This window comes from Aphis gossypii, chromosome 1 (genome assembly GCF_020184175.1).
Source record: "Aphis gossypii isolate Hap1 chromosome 1, ASM2018417v2, whole genome shotgun sequence".
NCBI lineage: Eukaryota > Metazoa > Arthropoda > Insecta > Hemiptera > Aphididae > Aphis > Aphis gossypii.
The window spans coordinates 47,488,294-47,506,385 of NC_065530.1; the positions used below are offsets into that span (position 1 = coordinate 47,488,294).

An 18,092-nucleotide genomic window follows, 5' to 3' on the forward strand; every position below is an offset into this window, starting at 1 on the left:
AAGTATATATATTATAGTGTAGGTATATTAGTACTTATGTATGTATATTAAATATATATAAATTATAAACCATATTGGTATTTTTGATCAGGAACGTAATAAAAAACCATTATAATTACAGGAAAAACAAGTACCTAATATTATAATATGAAAAAAAACGGATGTTTGAGAATTTTAAAAATTAACGAATTACGATACATTAGATTATTCGTTTAACTCACTACATTGTAATTTTATTACGATAATTTTTTCTTTAATTGAATAATTGAATGATTTATTTTTTTATTCGATAATTGTTAAACAATTTAGTTTAGCTGAGTAGTGTATCAGAATGATTTTGTATGGTATTGTTAAAATTTAATCCATTTCATGTATACTGTATAGTATACATTATATTATTATATTATAATATATAAATGCAACGATGCAGATTTAACTGTGTTGTTTTGCCGAGCCGGATGTAGATAACGATTTACACTATTGCATTTAGAACTGTGTTGATTGTGCCAATCATCGTATTATCATCATTATTATAATAATTTAATATTATATAGTTGATACATTTTTAACGATAAAAAACGGTAACGCAACCGATAGACACGCGCATGACCGCAAAGTAGGTATCTACTATTTACTAACTTTCAACCGAGATCGCGTACCTACATAAATAGTATCAAGTATAACGATTTCGATCAATCCGCTATATTAGACATAAGTTTGAACGTTTGACCGCGTTTGCAAATTGCAATATACTATACGTAGTGTCCATAGGTGCAATTTCGAGTGACTCACAGTATAATACCGCATTATAAGACGTACGATTTCATTCTACAACCTACACGGTAGATTAAACAGTAACAGTGTCAAAGGTGTAAAATGTATTATGATTTTTAAGATGCGACCAAATTGAATAATTAATATCGAGTTATGAGAATACATTATGTCTGGTTCTCAATACCCCCCTCTTAAAACAATGCTATATAATATAGATTCGTCAATTATTTTAATGTGTATTGTATACCTATCATATATGATACATCTGGCACGATGATGAAAAACCGAGGTTAGCAACAAGTCCTAGAGCTATAAAAATACGAAAATAGTATGATACGGCTAATATTATAGTGAATAAAATAATTTTAGTGAATAGTGAATACTAATATAAATCATAAATTATAATTATTCATGGCTGAAAATGGAATAGTTATATTATTATTGGATATTAAAATAATATATACAAATAAAAATATTTGTCTTTGCATGTGCTATTGCCATAGAATTAAATATAGTTATATGAAGTTGACGCGATTATCAGATTATATACAATAACCTACGATATCGTCAAGTATTTTTGTAGACTTTGTTAACGCGTTTCGCTTTGAAAATTAAAAATTTGTTATTGTAGGAGTTTTATAATATTATAATTTTCAAGAACTATTTTGTTTTATTCATCAAGCATTTTAAAATGAATTTGAAATACATTAAAAAAATAATTTTTTTAAAATATTATTGTTTTTACTTTATTTCAGATAATTATTGTTTGAATGCTGAACATTGTATTAACTCTTTAATCAGTACAATTATGTTAACTTGGACAAAGATATAGAATGCATAAGATATATTTATCAATACAGCAAAATATAATCACTAATGAAAACAAAGATCAAGCATTATAAATTTGGCGATAATTGCAGTATACAGCTCAGAATGCTTAGAGCTCCCTTCTTCATCAATTTTTTTTTTCAAGATTGTTCGCTAGATTTTTTGCGCAGGCTCACGATGATCATATATTATTATCAAAACTTATTTTACTAAATCGTCGTACTGATGTTTAGGAGGGGGTAGCTAAGAGAGGGGAATAATAGTAAAAAAACACAGATATAAGTACCTATATTATTGTTATTATAAATTGTTGTTACAATAAAATGAAAAGTGGCGGTGGATCGCAACGACTTGTAGCTATGTTATAAATTTATAATTTTACAGAGTTATTTACAAAACGTGTTTATCCCAATTTTTTCATTTGGTAACAAGTTTCATTTTTTTTCATCAAAATCATCTTTTGGAATTTTTAAATATATCAGACTATATTTTCAAATTGTTTAAGTTTTTGTACTACTTAATGGTTGTCATATAAAGTGGTATAAACTTTTGTCTTTCAAAATATAATCTACTTAATTCAAAATTCAAACGAACAGTTTCTCTGCTTTTAAAATGAAAAATTTAACAAAGCATTAATTTACCAAATATATAATATTCTTTAAAATTAGTTTTACAAACACATAAAATACCTACATGTAACAGTGTATTTCACTTATATTGGACTATTTTTGTAAATTCGAAATGTCGATAAATCAGTAATAAATACTAACGGTTTCATTATTATTCACCATAGCTCCCATATATATTTTAAAACCCCATCAGTTTGGACTTATTATCTAAACATCACTAAAGTACTAAAATATACACAAAGTCGAATAACTCGAAATGTTCTCCCTTGTTTCTCATTTAGAAAAAAAAAAAAAACAGAAGTTTGTATTTCCACAGAAAAAACATCCCTTAAAGAGTATAAAAAAATACATGTATACCATTTAGAAAATGGAAAACATGGCGTTCAAGTAGGTAGGTATATATTTTAAAAATTGCAAAAATCAGATTTTGAACAACTGCGCATAATATTATTGTCGATGAAAAATAAAGAGGGTGAGCACGATTGGCGAATCGTGTTGTTATATTATAATATTATTGTAGTGTACCTATTTTACTACCTTTAATATGATATGATATAATAATATAATAATATTAATATAATATCAGTCGTTACACTGCCGTGCGTGCCACGTTGTCGGTTGTCCGCCCAGCACGTACCGGCAACGCGGCGTCAAAGTGCGCACACGCACGGTCGCGCGCTTTCTCGCACACACGCGCGCGCGCTCGTATTCGTGCCGCCGTGCACACCGCCCCCGCCTTCCCCTTTGTCCGACTACGTACGACGTGCGGTGGCTATACCGACACACACACACACACACACACACACACACACACACACACACACACACACACACACACACATAAATACGAGGACAGTGACGGGGTGCGGGGGGCAACCGAGAACAAATATTTGTCCAACGGGTTCCAATGTCGTCGCTCCGGCGGCGGCGCGGCGGCAGAGCGCACTCGTGTTGTGTTGAACAAACACACGCGTCGCCTTTGGCGCGCCCGTGAACGCGCACGTCGATATCACGAGCGCGCCGGCGACGGGCGATCGGGCGGTGTTTGCGGCGGCCGGGCGAGCCGATGTCTGGGCGGGTGTGCGGGCGGAGAGGAACGAACGCATCGGAGGATGGATGTCGTCTGCAGAATTCGAACGGCTTTTGGTCCGACGATGACCGCGCGGCGATGGCGACAATGCGCACGGAACGGAACATACGTTCAGGCCGCGATTCTAACGCCAAGTGAAACGGCGAACGAAAAAAAAAATCGTAGGAGGAATATATTATTATACGTACATAATTATCTATATTATAGACGAGTTCGTTAAATATAATTAACGTTGAAGGTCATGGTATTCAAAAATAATTCGTTAAATGGAAGTTCGTTGTATGGAAGTTTCACTGTATATTAATTAATTTATTAATGCCACCTCAGACGAAAACGTTGAAAGCGCGCGATATCGTTTCTATATTGTCGTTGGGTTTCATTAGGTTCATCGTTATCATTTCACGAATACTGTGTTTAATATCGTTAACAGTTTTTTATAACCGCGGTAACGGACAAACCCCCTAGACGTTTTCGCTAGAATAGACCAGAATTATTGTCTTCTTCTCAAATAAGTTCTCATTATCTTTGTACGTCACTGTTTTGCAGGCGGATGAATTCAGGGGCGGATAGGTCTATCGGGAAATCGGGATTTTCCAGGTGATCCCATGTTCGTACCAAATTACGGGGCCCCCAGTATTTTATGTTTTAAATGTTATTAATTTTTAATTGAGCTCAGATTTTAAAGCATAATAAGCAACAAAAAAAGCACACGATTGTTTAAAAAAAACAAAAAAAGAAGTATATTTATTTAAAAAAAAAAATCAAAAAAAGCATGACCAAAAATTAACATTAACTTGTTATAAAAATGAATAGGACACACCTTTTCAACCCATTCATTCCTCATCAACAAAAATCTTCCACTCATTTGTGATCACATCATTCAAGTTTGCACGAAGTACCGGGACATAAGAACCAAACTCGCTATACCATCGTATATGGAAAAAGCCCTCAACGGAAACAACACCAGCAAAATTATCACAATTCTAACCAAACTAATAACTAACTCTAATATTGTAAAAATCTTTCCCTTAGTCTCTAAGTTACAATGCCTACAATTTGTTATTTATTTTAATTATTATTTTTTTCACTTATTTTACCATTTGTATCTTAACTAACTTAGGCTAATAATCTATAGATATATCTAATAGATAACCTATGATGTTGAAGTCTATTTCCAATAATAAAAAAATAATAAAAATGAATAAAAAATGTTTAAAAAATTAATTTAAATTAAAAAAAGAATTAACTATCGTGTATTTCCCTTGATTTGCAGTAGTGAAACTGACTATTGTATGACAGAATATTTAACATTTAACATAAAAAACAAACTCTCTGCATCCACTGAAGCGATCGGTGTATATTTCATACAAGAGGTTTCAAATTACAACACTAAATCTTAAATTTTGAAATGGTCGATATTGATGCTTAAGGTAAACTGACCGTATATGTACAACTGCAGGCTATAATATGTAGATCGACAATCTATACCTTTAATACATTTAATCAACAAGACGATAACGTTAACAATAATAATCTAATATAAACATTTAGTCCGCATTCTGGGTTTTTACGTTTCTTATTAATTCAATTTTTTATTAATATTATATAGTAGTTAAATAAAAAAAAAATGGGTCTTTACTTTAATTCTCGGTAATATAAAATAGCCCTAACTGCTCCTGGATGAAAATCAATAAGAATCGTGTTACCAAGTCCGTATTCGTTACTTAATGGATACCTATATAGTATATTATAATCCACACTCATGTAGATGGAAAACTACCTATTTTACCATACAGATATTAGTTTTTAAATAAAAATGTCACCATATTTTGTATCACTCAACATCTGTATTTTTACGTTTGAACGGGTGAACGATCGACCGCGGCAAGATCCGTAATCACGCCGATGCCATAGAGACCGCCATAGTCGAATCTTTACCAAGAATCACAATATTTATAACTGTCTCGGAACAAAAATCGAAATTCTCGACATTTAGAATAATGGATCATTTATAATAATAATCGTTTCTTATTATATTATACGTATATTTATGTAATAATTGACTTGAAATGGGGAAAAAGGGAAAAATAATAAATTATTGAAGTAATTAAACTTTCCAAGTAATTTTTTTTTTTTTTTTTGATGTGTGGGCAATCAATCAAATTATTTACTAACTAATTTAAACATAAATATTATACCTGCAGCTGCTTCACGACTTATTTTTCTTAATATTGATAACTACAACCATACTGTCAAAAGTATAATCGATCATCTTTCTAATCATTTAAATGACACCGTATACGAGAAGAAACTTTTTTGTAATATGTATCTCAGTTTTGTTGGTAATAAACCAACATGAACACTGAACAAGGTTTTATAATATTATATACCTCCCTACTACATGTAAACTTTATATTCAACTAAGTACATAGAACTTTCACCTTATTTTGATTGTTTTCCATACAAGAAACTACTGAAGAACTGAAGTGATGTGAAACTATTTTAATATAACAGATTACTATAATGATAAAAAATATATTTTGACGCTATATATTTATATATAAAAAATAGTTATTGGTAATCCATATTATTTTTTCGATTATTAAATTAGGGTTGTTACTTTTTCCAAAAAGAATATAGTATAGCAATATAATATATTACCTATATGTTATGATTTTAAGAAATGTCTTACCTTTTTTAACGTCTTGTTCAGCATCACTTTTAGAATAAAATATTGTATCTTATTATAGCTGATAGCTATACATGACAATAATACAATTTGGCGCGAATATAGGACAGTGTGACTAACTATTAAAAAAGAAAAAAACTTTTCAAAATCTTACGCAGCACTGTTTATTGATAAAAAAAGTTTAAGTACCTATTATATTCATAGACTTTTTACTATATGCCCATACTAATAACTGTATGTTCTACCTTGTCCCTATACGATATGTCATACAATATGCTGAATTAATAAATCCAGCATTCCAGCCTACATTATACGTAAGTATATTTAATTTTCATGATATTGCTAGTAATTATAATTGTATTATTACTTATTAGTATTGAGTTAGATTGATTTAACTTTGCCGAAAACGTTGCATTTATTATATTATTAATATTTAATTATTATAACACTGTGTTTTATGTTTTCGACATTTACTTTTGAATCGATAATACTAAATTATATTTTGTAATTAATTTTAACTACAGAAGACATCAAAGACTTATCTACTACCATCTTTGATCTTACTGTGTGAAATGTAAACGAGTCAAGTGCAGGTATTCTATATTTACGACGCCCCACACGTTTTGGTAAACTGTTGTACGTAGGTAGTTTATGATAAATAAACTGTTTGTTGTATTATTATTTGATCTTCTGCAGTTCTGCCGCAGGCAAATATAATATTAATACGCTTATTAAACTAATACTACACAACTACTGTTAGTAACAGCAGATAACGGGCGTATAGTGTAATACATCTCAGTGCTTTTGGTCTAAAACCAATTTGGATAAATTATATTTGAACAATTGTTCAAAGGGTACCGCCACTAACATAATATTAATATGTTTCTAATATGTTCAGTAACTGAATAAATGTTTAGGCGATGAACCTTACAGCGCTTTCATGTATAATATTATGGGCGCCCGGGAATTGGGCCAAAATTCACCTTTTTTTCCAAAGGTATACGGTGATTGGGCCACTAAAATTTTATATTTATTACAGGTAGGCCCGGTAATTGGGCCACTAAAATTGTATATTTATAATAGGTAGACCCGGTGATTGGGCCACTACTATATTTTAAATTGTAATAAAATAATATATCTTTTTATATAAATTGATACAATTCCTAATACTGCAGCGCACACGAAACTTTACTCGAAGCGACTGCGTATGCCTTATCAAAAGGTAATAATTAATTATCCAATATCTTATGATGTAGAATTATCAATTGTCATCAAATGAAATGGATAAAAATAGTCATACGCGTAGTGTGCAAAATTTTATGAAACCTAACTCGAACTACAAATGCCGTCGAGTCTTTTCATTGACATTTCAAAAATAATTTCTATGTGTCACATCCTAATATACGTCATAATTTTTTAAATGTTTTATTGCAACTTCAATCAGAAGTTATATTAAGATTAGAAGTATAGGACAATAAAAACAAGAAAACGAACTTTAGTTCGACAAAATTTTATTCTTAATGAAATTAAAAAATATGAAGAAGGGGAAAAACCCGATTTGAATAATATGTACATTCTGTATCATGTTATTAAAAAAAAAAATTCTATTTTTAAATATTATATTAAAAAAAATGTATTATTAAATAATATTATTTATTATTCGTCTGACTTTTTTGGATCTAAATGTTTTGTATTATATTTTTATGTACCTATTAGAAAATAATTTTTTCATATTATTTATTTTTTGACTAACTTTATGGTCCTTATATTATATTTGTAAAATGAGTATTGGCATTCTTTATAAAAATTATTTCATATTTGACTAATTTTATGGACCTTGTTGTACATTAAATTAGTTAAATTTGTATGGAAGTAAAACAGGTAGTTAAAATGTGGCTCAATTCCCGGGCACCCAATATTATAAGTTGTCGTCTTAAAAAATTGTATGCTGAAAGGTTTTTTTTTTAGAATACCCAAGTCCTACAATAAACTATAGCAGAAATAACTATAATTATACTACTTATTAGTACAACTATTATTTTAAAATTAATCGAATTGTTTATTACGTTTAATAATTATAATGTAATTTATTTGGCTGTCTTTTACTGCAACGCTGGCGCAGTGACGCCCACGGTCTGGACACCCCAACCTTAGACCCTCATCAATATCTAAGTACTATACCTTTGTAATAATATATTATTCAAATCTAGAATCTAATCTCTTATGGGATACATAAGATGAGCAAATAAGTGATACTACTTCCACATATAAATACTTATAATTCTTTAGGTATTTTTTAAAATCTTTTTTGTTTTATTTACATTATAGGAAGTCTAACATTTAATTTAGTTGTAATTTATTTGTGTTGCCTAATCATACATTTTTTATGAGAAACCTGATTTTTTAATTCCAAATATACTTTTTTATAGAACCAATTAATAAAATATTTTTAAAATAATTTTTTATTATATCAGCACTAATATCTTGAAAGTATTTGTTAACAATATATTTTATTAGTCATAAAAACATCATCAAATGATAATAATAAATAAATAAACTGAAAATCTATCTTTTTTAATAGCTTTAATCTTTTAAATAATAAATACAAGTTCGAACTTGTGTGTTAAATCAAGATTTCAAAGCGGACCAACGAGAGGGACGTAAGTTTTCAAGGCGTACCATGGCCTGGGCTGGTAAAAAAAATATAAAATTGTAAAGAAAATAATATAATGTATACAATTTAAAATCGTTGATTTGGAAGTCAACTATTATGATCATCACTAGATCTGGGTAAAAAATACAAACAATAAAATATAATAAATACAATTATTTAAAATCGTTGATTTGCAAATTTGAAGCAAAATTTCTTTAAGTATTCAATCCACGTAAGCTTCTCGCATTATTGTAAGTAATAGTCATACAATTTTCCAAGTGTTTGTTATTTTTTTCTTGTTTGCTAGTAAATTTTTTAGTATTATTATTTCGAAATTTAATATAATTTAATGTCTGAGTCTAATGTTTTAAGTCTCCATAAAATAGAATATATTAGGATGGATAATTTGCTAAACTTCCAATATATAAATAAATTGCTATCTTATTGTATATTACACTATAGACTATAGAGTGTAGCCGTGTCGGTACATTTATATTTTATACTATCTTATTGATATTATGTACCTATTATTAAAAACTAAAAATTAACTGTACACAAATGGGAACCAATTCGTCTCAATCTAATAAAATAACTTTTTCAAACGGAAACCAATTCGGTTACTCCTATGGTCTGTTCGGGCCCGTCTCTGGTGCTGCCACTATCCTTTAGTATAAATGCACTTCTCATATTATTACTGTAAAAAACAAGATTATATCTTCATGACATTCAATATTAGTTAAAAATATTAAATTAAGTTCGAATATTGATTTTATTTCATTGGACCATATGAATGGAATATATACTACAATATGCCATTTGAGAATAGCCATATACACTTATATTAAAGTAGTATCGAATATCAATTTGAAATTAGATACCTAAAAATATGACAACATTCATCATCGATAAAATTTGTAACGTGATGAAAATATGTTTGTTTTATCTATACATCTCTGTATTCTATGAAATAGGTAAACCATTATTACTCAGTATTTTTTTAGACAATAATAGTTAGATAATGAGATTTTCTTAAAACATGATCAAGTTTTTTGAATACTATGGTTTGCAGTTTTATCTTGTAAATTTTAAAACTGATAAGTTCATATTTAATAAATTTTATACTCATAATAAACTAGCTATGCTATTACTAATCGTAATAATTACCGTACACAATTGTAAAAAAAATCAATTCCCCTTCATCAAAATAATAAATATAATTAAAGAAACGATTTTCATTATTAATACAAATAAATTTGTTTTGGACAAAAAACGTTTTTATATAGTTAAATTATTAACGGTTAACGCCAATAGGTTTTATAAATTAAATTATAAATGAAAAATAAAATGCATGATATTCGTTGTAATTAATTCTATTAGTGATAACTGCAGTGAACTGAAAACATTATTTACTCACTATAAAAACCCTGAACTTGATACGCAAATTGAATCTCGAAACAAATTTGAATAAAATATTCTATTTGCAAAAGAGTTATGGAATCCAAATATTTTCTATGTTCTTCATGGGTAACCATAATGTATAATATGAACTCGATAAAAATACGTTTTTACATAATAATTCGAGATCTGTATATTATAATAATTAAACCGATATGGTGATAATATGTAGGTAGATATACTTGATTTGATAAATAAGCGTCAGATAATATTGTTTTATTTACCTATACTTGTACCGATTATTAATTAATATTTTAAACGAAAATTATTACTCGATTAATGTTTAGTGAAAATTTAAAAACCCAGAAGTTTTGTTTTATAACATTGCGGTGTTTATCTTAATATATTATATTATATAATACATATATTTTTATGAAACATCGAAACATATGGTTTATGCATTTGGCTGTATACAAATTATTTTTTTTATATAAGATATTTACATAACAATGATTCCCTGAATAAAAGGTCAATGTACTAATACATAATAAGATACGCACGAGTTGATATATTAAAAAAAATATTACTATGATAAAAAAAATAACTAAAAGCATTATCTTTATAGGTTAGGTTATACTTTAATTGCATTGCATGTTCGTTTAAGAATACTATATTTTTACTGTTCATTTTTGTTTGTTTTCTTAAAGTTTACCTATACAATTATCGTCACCAGGTGGTATACTGGCATCTAACACACAATTTTATCTGAATTTTTTTTCATTGGACTAGATTTATATAATGTCTCATACAACTATTATTAAGCAACTACTTATCTATCTTATAAATTAAACATATACCTATTTTTTGTTCATATTTTGTGATCAATATTATACTTGTGTCGTAATTATATGGCATTAATTACTTATTATTTAGTGTAAAGGGTTAAATAGTCATTGTCATGGTTCTCCAGTTTGCTCGTATATTATATAATATTATGTATTATATTATATGAGAGGTATTACTTTCTATATGGTTGGAATAAAATAATTGAATTGAGAACCAAATATCAATATAAATAAAATATTTAGGTAAATAAATAAACTTATTATTATTATTATTAAACGAATCGAAGATAAAGTATATTAATAATTTTTATTTTTTTTATGATATCATTTTTAACCGGAATTCAAATAATAATTTTATTTCATTTATGTTCGAGAAACGATATGAGTTATTTCGATTTTTATTTGTTATCTAGATATCTAGATTTTAAACCATTTAATCTATGACCATTGTCTGATATAGTTAATTTAGTATTTTTTATAACTGTGTATAGTGATGATATACATAGATCTAAGTTGCATGAGGAAATTAAGAATAATAACGTATTCAGAAAAGGAGATTTATACCCACATACGATATAATAAAAATAGTTTGACGATAAACGATCATTTCATATTATATATTATATAATATCTGCGTAAAAAATAAAAGCTATAATTTATATTATTAACCATTATAATAGTATTTTATTTTATTTATTATTGAAATTTATATAGAAATGCACTTATTTATTTATTATTTAATAAATAGATTGTTATTAATTAAAATAGATAACAAGATTCAAGTTTAAAGTATGATTTTTTTTTTTTTTTTTTTTGATTCAACTTTTATTCAGGTAGGGAGAATACTTAGAACCTTCAAAGCACAACGATATAATATCAAAGTGTTTTAGTATGCTAGCACGCACATGATCCCTGTACAATAATATTATAAAGACTTTTTTTTTGTGTTTGAACTGACGACGCCGCGGGAACTGCTTTTGTGTTACTTCCACGAAATATTATAAAGACTTAAAACAACATATGATAACTTTGTCCCTTTTATTAAATTTGATACTCCTTGAAAATAACTTGTCTGAAAACAGTATATAGCACTAAAATTAGTTTTCTAGAAATTGATTACCCACCTGGTAAATATTATATCGTTGTCGAAAATGTTTTATTTCTGCTTTGATAGCTTTTCGAACCATCACACTGACGATGTGACAATGATTGGATGTGTATAACCTTTAAAACTGACGAGTGATCCAATTTCATAATAAACAAAACAAACAAAAAATGATATCTTTATAATAGGTAATGTTATGGAGTTTTTGGAGACCGGTGACAATACATTTGACTGAAATTGGCATACAACCATATATATTATTTTTGTGTATACAAAAGTGTATTACCTACTTCAGGAAATTCGAGTAAAGAATATTACATGACTTGATGAATTTTCTTTATACATGGGTATTATAAAAATTAATGATTGTATTTCGTAATATTTTCGTTAATACACGATCAAAACAGTCATATACTAATTACTAATACTTCTAATGTGTGTCGAATTAAATAACAATTTCAAAGAATCTGCACTTTTACGTTTGAACTTTTGATATGAAACACCATTATGCATATTGCAGTGGCATTAATAGTTTCCTAATTGATAAGATAAGTTTAATGATTAGAATTATATTTTAATTTGTGGTTCAACAGCTGATGTTCAAGGATAGGTTAAAAGCTGAGGGCCAAAATACTAGGATAACACTATTTAAAATTAAATTATCTATATATATTGTATAATATATATGTTTATAATATCTATATATATTGTATAATATATATGTTTATAATATCTATATAGTATATATAATTTATTTATATATATGCTTTTACATAACAACATAGGTAATTATATATTTTATACTAATATCTTAGGTTGATTTTTGAGATATTCTTTATTCTTTCTGGTACATACAATATAACATTTTTAGAATATTGAAATTGAAAAAATTATTGAATTAAATTTTTTTTTATGAAGCTGTGGATGACGGCGTTAGCATAATATAATTATTATTATTATTTTACCACTTTGCGATTAAGTGTTAGAAGCCCCAAAACGATTCTTTTTCTTTACACTGTTTACAAGCTAAGAATTTTTTTTATATAAATAAGTAGATGGAGTTTATATAATAAATATCATGATACCACAATATATTTTTTGTTTATTTTTCATTATTTTTTTATTGGTATTACAATATTATCTACGTCATAAAATGATAAAAACATTCAGAAAAAAATAATTCTATTCTTTAAATTTAAAATAATATTAACTATAAAAATAGAAATTTTATAAAATAAAACTAATTTTTTTTTAATATTAACGTTATATTGTCTTCGGTATAACTGATTTTAAATTGTTAAATGAATAAATAAATAATAATAATAAAAAATACTCTTAAATCGAATAATATAATAATGTAAGTACTAAGTACCGAAGCACATAAATTATAAATGATCAATTTTATTGTATGAGTTTTGTCATGTTATTTTTATTGTTCATTTTAACATACAATATTATGCTAGGTGAAGGAAATTTATGGATAAACATAGATGGCGATCAAAGAAATTGTAAAAATTAAGCTTTTATAAAAATATTTTAGAAATTAGGTGATGTTTCAATTGATACCCATTGTCTTCGACACGTCTAGGTTAAGAGCAGGTCACGTTTTACACTTAAATCCCAATAGAATATGGTCGATCAAATTTTATTTATTTTAAATTTTTATTATCTACAAAGGCACGTAGATAATTTGCTTATATAAATAGAGACAGAGTTTCAAATATTGACACTTCTTCAGAATATTAAGAGTACATAATATTTAGTATATATACGTAAGACGTACAGTATACACTGTGCAGTGTACATATTGTAATAGTAAATTAAAGAAAAGTTTTTTTTTAAATTTAAATTTTAAAATCATGAACATTTTGTCAACGCTATTCATCATGGTGTTTTATATTACACAGGTAAACATTAAATGATACACTTTTTCAAAATTAATAAAATACAAACATTGAACGACAATTTTATAACATATATTAGTGTATTAACAGAAAAATACGAATTTTTCCAAATTGGTTAGGTAATAATTTATATATCTTTAACAAAATAAATAAAATTTATACCCTGCAATTATTTGAAAAAATAATATTTAAATATAAATTAAAAATTGTAATTATAGAAACCTTCATTAAATAATTTGTTTTAATTTACATTCCGAATAAGAACAATGCAACGTTTAGCTAAACAATATAATAGTACAAAAAGTATTATGAATAATTCTGATACAAAAGTTTTCAAGAACTTTTTAAACTTTTCCTAGATTTAAATTAAGCATAATTTGTAATTTATTATTTATATAAAGAGAACATGAAGATGATAACGATCATTTTTGAATTTAATAGGTATCATTTGAAATCATAAATATTCAGACTTTTATTTTTGAATTTAAAATTTAATATTATTGCATAACGTATATGAATACAATTTAAAGTTTGATAAAAAATTGTGAAGAGATTTCATTAAAATCTTATCTACACAATATTGTTTATCTAATAATAATATTATTTATGATAATATACAATTAATCTACTCAAGGCCGATTTTACAAAATCAATTTAGTAGTCAAAATGTTGAATCAGTAACGACGGTGTTTTGTATAGAATATAGACTATACTTTAATTTGTAATTATAAGTATTTTATAGTTAATTTTTTTTCCATATATTATGTTGTATTTTTTAAGAATAAAAACGTTATTGTTTCAGGTAAAAAACGAGAATATCTTATTAGATTCTAGTGATTGTCAAACAAAATGCCCAATTCGGCGTCAAACCATTCGATCATACCCACCCGGTACATTATTGTTTGTTGGTGACGAATGCGTGTGTGGTGGAGCACAAGAAACCATATACGAATATGTACCAGCAGTCCAGCCTGTGGAAAATTTAGCATTACCAGTTGGTTTTAAACCAAAAGAAATTGAACCATTGTCCAATAATCGACTAATGGGAAATTATGGTTCTCTCGTATTCTCGGCTAATGTTCAAATATTGGATTTACTTCGTATAAAAAACGATGATGTGTGTATAGGGTGTTATGACCGTGACCAAAAACAAAAAAATCCATCATCACATGCTAGAATAATCTCTACTACTAAAAAACCTACAGCAGAAGTTAATACACCGATGACAATGCCAGCATTAAATAATGTCTCAAGTATGAAGAGTGAAACAAGTACAAAACAATACACAAGTGAAGAAGACATCGAGAAATACACAAATGTTTCGATTTTCACAGAACCAATTCTTGGAAATACGATGACTACTACAGTAAAAGAATCTACCCCTGAGAGTTATGTAACTAATGATAGTTCGGAGATATTAACGTCGACAGACATTGCAGAAATACAAACGTCAACTGTTAAACCAAAACATAAGGAAGTCTTTACAACTGAAGAAAATAATGTGATTTTGGAAAAAAATAATACACTCAATGAATCAAACAGTAAAGAAAAACCAAATTTAAGTGATCAATTTAAAGTTATGATTATCAATTCTTTTTCCAATAATAAATCCGATGATTTAGAAATACTTTTAATAAATACTGATACGTTTAATTTTAATAATTAACAACAACGATTTAGTTTGAATTTGAACGTACAATCGTAATGATTTAATAATTATTATTTATTATTATTAAAAGTTCACAAATGGTGGACAAAGTATTTCGAATACTTTAAATATCATCGAGTTATGTTTGTTCGTCCGTTTGACAGTATTATTATTTTATAAATTTATAATAGGTATTTACTTTTACCTATAGGAAATAATAATGAATGTGCCCTGAAGATGACAAAACTGCTGTGTAACTATGTAAGATACAGACGATACTAAAATTGTAAGTTTATATTTATAGTTATATTTTAAATAAATCTTTATAACAAATAAGATAAAAAATATGTGTTAATTTTTATTTGTAAAGAATTACCGATATTACCTGTAAATTGTAACTATTAAATTGAATAACCGTAGGTATATTTATAATTGAAATATACAATTTTAATATGAATGCGTCTATGAATCCAAACTATATACCTATATAATCACATTTTTTAAAACTATATTTTTGATTAAATGTTAGTTAAATTATTAACAACAAAATAAACAAATGATTTTCAAACGATGAATTATTATTAATCAAATAGGTACTCTAATTTTTATTTTAATGTTTTAATGTGTATTTATATATTATACCTATATAATAAGCACAATAACTATGACAGTATTTTAAATCACCTGTAATGAATAACACCTTATTGTTCTTATTGCTTGATCATATACTATATTATTATTTCGGACATTTTTAATTATAAGTTTTCGTTCCCATAATAATATTTTATATTTTGAATTTAGTTTATGATGATTAATAGTATCTATATAAATATAATGTACAGTTTACACTGATTCTATATGTATAGTGCATAATAACTAATAAGGTTGGTTAGTCGGTTTAGGTACTTATAAACTTATAAAAATAATTAGTTTATTAACTACAAATATTTATAAATAATTTACTTGAAGTTATACAATATGGAGTTATTCGGGATGCGTGCTTGCTTGATAGACACACTTGTGCAACAACCATACCCTAACATAGTAACATTCTTTTATGTTCATCAGAAATACTGACTAAGTAGGCACGTTCTCAAATCGGATGCGCCGCGAATAACAATATGATACAGCATATTTGCACATAGCAGCTCTATAAAAATAAACTAGGTACGCATATACAGGGTGATTCTCCATGTATGCTTAGCCATATTTTTTTTCCTTAAGTAATGAATTTATTCAAATTCTGAATTAAATATAATCAAGTTTAAGGGTTATATTTTAAAATGCAAATATATTTAAAAAAAATTGAGAAGTGCCTTGTGGGCTGTGGTGGTATGTATTGTTTTTACAATGATGTATGTTTTTTGTGTATGCATACACGTTAATTGGTCGAAAAAATGGTTCAATTTTCAACTTTTAAGATGGTTTTTGATAGAAAATTGGATCTAGTTTGTACATTGAAAAAGTTAAAATTTAAAATTATCCGTATTTTTTTAAATAATCGGTAAAAAACAAAAAAATTGAGAAAAATGGGAATTTTGATGCAAACAACATTTTTCATAAAATCGATTTGTATAAAACTTGGATTTTTCACTAAATAATTGTTTAATCCTTTTCAAGTATAGTTTGAACTATAATATAATAGTAGTTCTCAGGAACTACTGGTTCAAATTGAAAAATTCTTTTTGTGTTGAATAATCCATTTGTCGAGGAAGGCTTTAAGCTATATAACATTACGCTGTGACCAATAGGAGCGAATCATCAGTGAAAAATGTTGCAAAAACGGGGAAAATAAATAATAATAGTACAAATTATTACCATGGTTACCAAAAGTAAAATAATAACAATCGGTAGGTATTTTTGATTTTTTTATTAATTTTTTTTTTTAATTTTCCGCGTAACTTTCTTAATTTTTTCTTACATAAGAACCTTGTCTTGATAATTACGAATACTACAAAAAAAAAAAAGAATTAGCGAAATCGATTCAGCCGTTTACACGTGATGCCGCCACCAAGGGAAATAGGGATTCATTTTTATATATAGAGATATAAATTCAATCAATTCCAATTTAAAAATAACGGTCATTGAAATGTATGAAACTGCCTATCCATACAAGGAACCTCCAGTGAATAATAATATAATATTATAGATAGGTGACTTTATGCTTCCTACATCGACGTGTTAGTTAATCTGAAGATAACTGGTTACTATTGTATCGTTGGGCTAGAGGTGTTCAAGACTCGTTTCGTCATTGCACAACAATATGTTATAGGTACATTACTCGTGTACAATACAAATGTAATATACGCTCATGAACGTCTATGCGAAATCACTTGATTAGCGATCGAGATTCACGTACAAAATTTCGCGTATAATATTTTATTGTACTGTTGCAGGGCGACGAAACAAGTCTTGAACGAGCTTCCATTAATCATTATCACCTTCGGCTCAACGATAGGCGTTTCCCGTTTCCAGTCGAGGTTTTCGAAGCTTGTAAAATGTAAAGCAAGTTGGTCACTGATATTTTTCAAA

General features: G+C 27.2%; 1 protein-coding gene and 1 long non-coding RNA gene across 3 annotated transcripts; both read left to right on the plus strand.

Moving 5' to 3' along the window:
- The first annotated feature begins 3,166 nt into the window (after positions 1 to 3,166).
- Positions 3,167 to 4,518, plus strand: LOC126555841 (uncharacterized). Its single transcript, XR_007606967.1, has 2 exons — positions 3,167 to 3,482; positions 4,135 to 4,518. It is a non-coding gene; the product is annotated as an uncharacterized LOC126555841 (long non-coding RNA).
- A 1,711-nt stretch (positions 4,519 to 6,229) lies between these two features.
- LOC114122296 (uncharacterized) lies at positions 6,230 to 15,807 on the plus strand. Of its 2 annotated transcripts, none has more exons than XM_050211077.1 (2): positions 6,230 to 6,324; positions 14,715 to 15,807. In XM_050211077.1, the coding sequence occupies exons 1-2, from the start codon at positions 6,247 to 6,249 to the stop codon at positions 15,576 to 15,578; spliced, it is 942 nt and encodes a 313-aa protein (XP_050067034.1). In that variant the 5' UTR covers positions 6,230 to 6,246; the 3' UTR covers positions 15,579 to 15,807. The 2 variants fall into 2 exon arrangements, with proteins under 2 accessions (XP_050067034.1, XP_027840714.2); XM_027984913.2 differs by lacking the exon at positions 6,230 to 6,324 and adding an exon at positions 13,776 to 13,915.
- Positions 15,808 to 18,092: the final 2,285 nt, after the last annotated feature.